We start from the raw sequence: 6,225 nt of genomic DNA, 5'->3' as shown, positions 1-6,225 counted from the left end.
TATTACATGCGGGCTGTGTGCGGCCGGTAAGCTGGGTGCACAGTGTGGACACTCGCACTGCCCACTCACTGTACATTTATTACATGTGGGCTGTGTGCGGCCGGTAAGCTGGCTGTACAGTGGTGGACATGGCAGTCCCCTGATCTTGGGGGCTTCCAGCTTGCTGGGCAGGGTATATTCATGGCACCTGCAGAAGCAGGACTGGCATTCAGGAGCACAGTCACGGGGAGCCGGACGTGCAGGCCTGGAGTGGAGGCACCGTGTCGCGCAGACCAGGTGCTTACATGTCTGATGGAATTCTTCAAAGGGTAGATGCACCCTCTTAAAGAAAAGCCTGTCGTGGAGACAGCGGTCTGAGGCCTCTACCTTGGGGATCATTCTTGTTCTGGAGTTTCTTAATTTGTACTGGAGCCACTGAGTGAAGCCAGTTCTCCAAATGACAGAAACAGCTATTATCCTGCTCTTTCAGCATGGACCCTGCCCCCAGGAGCATCTGGAGTGCTGTTAAAGTGCACGCTCTTGAGCCTCAGCCTGGGCTGCTTGGCACGGTATGGGGGGGAGGCGGCAGGGATTTGATTTTCAACCAGTTTCCCAGGTGAATCTTAGTCTCCCTGGTCTTTGAGAACTGTTGTTGTGAGTTGTGCCAAAGCCTTAAATGGTTGTTTAATTTTTATTATCCAGGCTACCTTTTTATTTCTGGTTAATTCCCCCACACACACTTGAAGTTTGTTTATTTATTTATTTATATTGTGTTTTGGGTACAATTTACAAAGTAAATTTCTTTCACATTCAGCAGTTCATGCACGTCTGATTTCACGCCCCAATTACTGCCCTCAACCATAAAAAAGCTCTCCTCGCCTCCCTGTGACCACCCTCCCTGTGACCACCCTCCCTGTGCTCTTCTTACCTGTGCTGTCCTGTCTGTGCAGCCTGCCTTCTGTGTGGAGGCTGCCCTTCTGGTGTCGGGTCTGGCTGATCTACAGGGTGTATCTCCCTAGAGTAGGTGCATGTATCACCTTGGGGTAGGTGTTCTGCATGTAGGTCTTTCTGCTGTTGGGCTGAGAGCCAATCCATGGAAGTGAGTCCATTTCTAGGCCCAAAGGGTAACCCGGGGCTACAGTCTTGGAGGTTACACCAGTCTCTATCCAACCAGTAATTCTGGTCAATTTTGTGTTTGTGAATTTTGTTCCACATTTCTCCTGCCATCCTCCAGTTTTGATCCCTTTCTGAGTTGATATTGGTGTTTGGGCACCATCTAGTTTTTTTTTATTTTTAATTATTTTTATTAGGATTTGGGTGAAGATTTACAGCGTAAATTCACTTTTCATACAGCAGTTCACATATACTTTGTCTCATGTCATTGACCAAAATTTACAATGCAGCAGCTCCCCTCCCACTTCCTCCCCATAGTTACCTCCTCCCAGTGTCCATCCCTTCATACTCTTCTGCACCCTGAGCTATCTCCCTGTGCATAAGCAGCCCTTCCTTCTCCCATGATTGTTCTCTCCAGGGCGTGTGTCTACTTGAGGTAAATGTTTAACTCACATGCCTGTACTTTGTTTGGCTGGAAACCACAGTTGTGGGTTCAATTCCAGACCTGAAGGGCAGCTAGGGGCCATAGTCTCAGTGGTTACACCAGGCTCTATTGGACCAGCAAACCTGGTCCCCACCTTCTTTTTCTTTTTTTTGTCTCCAAATGATTTTGAGTTTTGTACCACATTGTTCTCCCTCTCTATGCAGGATCTCCTACATCCCTTCCAAGTGGATGGCAGTGGTAGCTGGGCACCATCTAGTTCTTCTGGTCTCATAGTTGTATAGGTTGCAGATCGGATGCACCATCTAGTTTTTGTGGTCTCGAGGTCACGAACGCTGAGGTCCTCGTGGTCCGTCATATCTTTGGACTGATTGTTTCCAGATGCCTTTAATTTTCTTCACTCTTCTTTGCTTCAGTCATGAGGAGACCAACAGTTGCATCTTAGATGGCTGCTCAAAAGCTTTTAAGACCCCAGTGGCCACTCACCAAAGCAGGTTAAGTTTTAACCAGAAGATTTCCATCAGCCTTAAGGGTGTCAGTGTAAACAACTGAGATTTTTTTTTCAGTGCTGGGACATGGCTGCTTTTGCCTTTTCTTTCCACAAATGACTGGGCAATTAAAATGCCCCAGGGAGAAGCTTGTTTTCTCCCGCAGTCAGTGCAGCTAACCCTGACTCGCACCCCCCAAGGATGGTGGAGGAATCGAAAAGTGCCTCCTTACATGCTCAGGGCTGTATGTTCTCTCCGGGAGTTCTGGAGTTTAGCGTTAAGCATAAGAAGGCTGTCCATCTTCTCTTCACCAGATGCTGCTACTGTGATTGAGGGCAGAGCCCATGTCCCCCTGGGTCTGATCCACCTTAGAGGTCCCTCAGCTTTTCTCTGCTTGTGCAGGGTGAATGCTTTAGCAAGGAGGGTAGGGTTGCACAGAACTCCTGGGTTTTCCTTTCACTCTACATCATCCTGGTCTCCCTCCTCCACTGACCCGCTGCCACCTGCCTCCTTTGGTTTTGTCAGGGAGTATTAGGAATGTTCAGACTAGCAGAGTCCAATCCTGCTCCGACTTCTGGCATTTTAATAAGACAGCAGGGCATTGTGCTCACATGTGGGGACGCTGCAGCCAGACTACCTGGGTTGGCATGCCAGCCTTGCCATTCTTAGTTATGTGGTACTTGCTCAGCTCCTTCATTTCTCAGCACCAGTTTACCTATAAATGGAGGTGCTAATAGTACCTAGCTTTTTGGGTTATTATGAAGATCAAATGAGTTAACACAGTACCCGTGTGTTGTAAGTAAGTACTACATTGCTATTATGTCACCACCATCATTATCATTGTCACTACAGGGAAACTACAGCCATGGCTTTGGCTCCTACTGACTTGTTAAGGGCTCCCAGATCTAGCTAATCAACCTAGACCTTTCTCTTGAGGTCCTGACCCATTTGTCCCAGTAGACCTTAGACATCTCCATTTGGATATCCCCCATGCATTTCAAGATCAACAAAATTTCTCATGTTTATCTTCAAACTGGCTCTTCCTCTCATGTTCCCTCTTGTAGTTCGTAGTCTTAACATCTGTCTAATTCCTGTGCCCCTAGACCCAGGAATCCCCTCTTTTTTTCCCTGCCCCATCTTGATAATTTGACTAAATCTTCTTGGTTCTCCAGGCTAAAGCTTTTGTAAGTCTTTGTTTCTTTACCCCTATGGCCTTTGGGACTTGCATGTCACCTTTTCTAAGGATTCTTCTCTGACTCTCTGAAGCTGAATTAGATGTCTTTTTGGTGTCTTCTTTGTGCCCTCACAGCCTTCTCTACTTACCTTGTCACTTTGTTTACCTATTGGCAGTCCCTGTTAGATAGTAAGCTGTCCGAGGGCAGTGAACATCTCTTACTTGCTTGCCATCCTCAATGCCCAACACAGAATCTGGTCCCTAAAATGACCTTGTCAGTGTTTCTTGGGTCATTAAATGGATGTGCCAAGGCCTCCCTCATCTCTATACCTCTGGGTGTCTTCTCCTGGCTGGAATTTTCTTTCTGCTCTTCTTTGCTCGGTTTGCTGCTGTAAATTCTTCAACACAGCAATCCAGAATTACTTCTCTGCTCTCCGCTCCATTCCCACTGCATCCCTACGTGCCCTGACCATTGCACTTGACCACAGTATGTGGTAGTGGTTGGCTTTCATTCTTCTTTCCCCAACTTGTAGAGAGTGTCTTTTATCTCTGTATCCCTTTTTACACAAAAGTTGCAAGTGAAGGCCTAGTTTTTATATATAGCCTCTTACATGTTCTCATTCCTGTTGATTTTTGAGACTCATGGAAGCCAGATCTCTTTTATTGTGTTTTTCTTTGTCCCCAATTGGGTGCTATGGATTTGGTTCCAAGACCAAGTTTAAGATACGGATTGAGTAGCAGCTTGTGTCTTGGCCTTCTGTTCAGTTATGATCATGTAAACGTTTGTTTTTTTTCTGTCAGGTCAGTCTAGAGCATGAGGAGCAGAAACTGGAGCTAAAGCGCCAGCTCACAGAGCTGCAGCTCTCCCTTCAGGAGCGCGAGGCCCAGCTTACAGCCCTCCAGGCGGCCCGGGCGGCCCTGGAGGGCCAGCTGCGCCAGGCAAAGACGGAGCTGGAGGAGACGACAGCTGAAGCAGAAGAGGAGATCCAGGCTCTCACGGTACGTCTGAGGAGCTGTACCTTTGGGTTGCTGGTGGCCTCCGATGAGGTGAGGGAGGCCCCGAGGGATGTGGCTCACTCTTAGACAGTCTAAGCAAGAGAGAAGTGATCCACAGAGATGTTCAGTGGGCAGAAAACTGGCTTCCACAGGCCTTCCCTTCACTGGAGTTACTGTACTAGAGCAACTCCAATGTCCGAGGTTTCCTTAGGATCTTGAAAACGTCCTCCTTTATTTATGTACTTTCCTTCTTTTTAAAGTAATCAACATTGTATTTTAAATTTCAGTTTCAGCCAGAGTTCATTTACTGGGTCTTAAAAAACAGCAAATCTTATATCTTAGTTTTCCTACCATACTTATGTTTCTATTGTTTTGTTTTGTTTTGGGAGGGGGGTGGTTAACTTCATTTGTATCACTTTCTTTTAAAAGCTGTAGATTCTGCTTCATGTCTTTTGGATTCACTGGGACCATCTGGATGGAAACAATTCCTCTGAGTAGAGATTCTTTCCTTAAAAGGGCCTTGGATCTCCTGCTCTTTCTGAGAGTCTAGTTTACTGAGCAGGAGGGTGGTACCTGGGTAGGAGTAACTTAGAGGATGTCACTGGATTTAGCCTTTGCTTCTTTCTGGAGGTCTAAAAATGTGACCTTGTTTGGTGCATTTACCAGAGTTGCCTAACAAAACTCACAAAAGTCTTGTGTATAAAATGCCAGCTTACAACTTACAGTGGGACCTGCAGTGTCAAGTGAACTAGAATTGGGTCGCTTTTCACCCCTGTGAGGAAGTCTAGTTAGAAATCCAGGTCACGGTTGGTAGGTTGGTTGGTGGACTTGGATCCTGAGCGTCGAACGCTGAATGAGTTTTAATGGCTGATATTGTCCAAGCGCACACATTTCTAACAGTAAGGTGCTGTACCTGCTAAGTGGATGGCAAGCCTCTGCCTGCTGGTCAGGGTACCCTCTCCTTTGGACAGGGCACAATTCAGCTGATTGCACTTAGTGTGTTTTAAATAAGATACCTAAATGGGTACCTCATTCACTCTGATTCAATTTGGATGCTATCCCAGTTTTCATCAGCAAACATCTCTAAGCATCATCTTAGAGTGAGGCTATTTGTAGAGATGGCCAGCCACATTTGTTGCTTATGTTTTTCCCTGTTTAACAATAGTATTTTTAAGCTTAGTAGTTGTCTCCTATTTTTGGGTTCGGGGATCCCATCATCTGAACCAGGTTGGAAATGTGATCTGACAGTGTGAGGGTCCTGATGTAATGGGACCAGTCAGGGATGTAGTGGCCCCCATGATTCTGAGAATACAGAGTAACTCATAAATGCAGGGTGCTCAGGCATTCTGGATTTTCCAGGACTGAATCCAGTTTCAGATATTGATTGCAATGTTAAGTTCTGTCATCTCAAAGAGAACACTCATGATTAAATGATACCACGTGACCCCAATATTTGGTCTGGGAACAAAACAGCCACCACATCTCTATTTATGCTCTGCCTTGTTTCAAGATGGATGGAAAGCAGTTTGGAAAGCTATAAACATTATAGCAAGATAAAATAAGAAAGAAAAGGCAAAGAGAAGATAAGGCGAGAAAGGGAGAAGAAGGAGCCAGGAATGAAGTTAATATATAACAGGGCATGTCAGGAAGGCTTACCTGCTGGCTGGGTGGGGGTGGGAGGGAGGAGGGAGGCAGAGAGCTTTTCTTAGCTGCTAAAGAGAGACAACTAAATTTCACCCAATATTATATTCAATGCACTGTATTAAATATTTTCCCCAAGCTCCAGAAGAAAGAGATGTCAGTAATTTAACCCGTATTTAAAGTACCCCCCAATGTGTGCCTAGCACTGTGTCCTTAGCCTTTTCTTTGCTCCCCAGGAGAAACACACCTTTTAGCTTGGCAGCAGCCAAGAAGGACGCATTTACCTCACTGCTCTCTTCCAGAGGAAGGGTGGTGGCCGGCAATCTTATCCTGCCCCATTGGGAAGGAGGAGGGGATAAAATAGGACCTATGTCACTGCTGTTTGTAGGTGG

The 6,225-nt window shown here is 46.2% G+C and overlaps 1 protein-coding gene across 1 annotated transcript in view; it reads left to right on the top strand.

Moving 5' to 3' along the window:
* The window catches only part of CIT (citron rho-interacting serine/threonine kinase), a 91,132-nt gene that overhangs the window by 24,749 nt on the left and 60,158 nt on the right, over positions 1–6,225 (top strand). Inside the window, exon 12 of the mRNA XM_042780620.1 lies at positions 3,998–4,195. Within this exon, the coding sequence (XP_042636554.1) occupies positions 3,998–4,195 (198 nt within the window). The remainder of the gene's footprint in view (positions 1–3,997; positions 4,196–6,225) is intronic.

The sequence above is a fragment of the Orycteropus afer genome, unplaced genomic scaffold, assembly GCF_000298275.1.
Source record: "Orycteropus afer afer isolate SDZICR_OR568_19922 unplaced genomic scaffold, OryAfe1.0 scaffold00048, whole genome shotgun sequence".
Classification (NCBI taxonomy): domain Eukaryota; kingdom Metazoa; phylum Chordata; class Mammalia; order Tubulidentata; family Orycteropodidae; genus Orycteropus; species Orycteropus afer.
The sequence above is the reverse complement of the archived record's forward strand: the minus strand, read 5'-3'. Positions and strand labels throughout refer to the sequence as shown.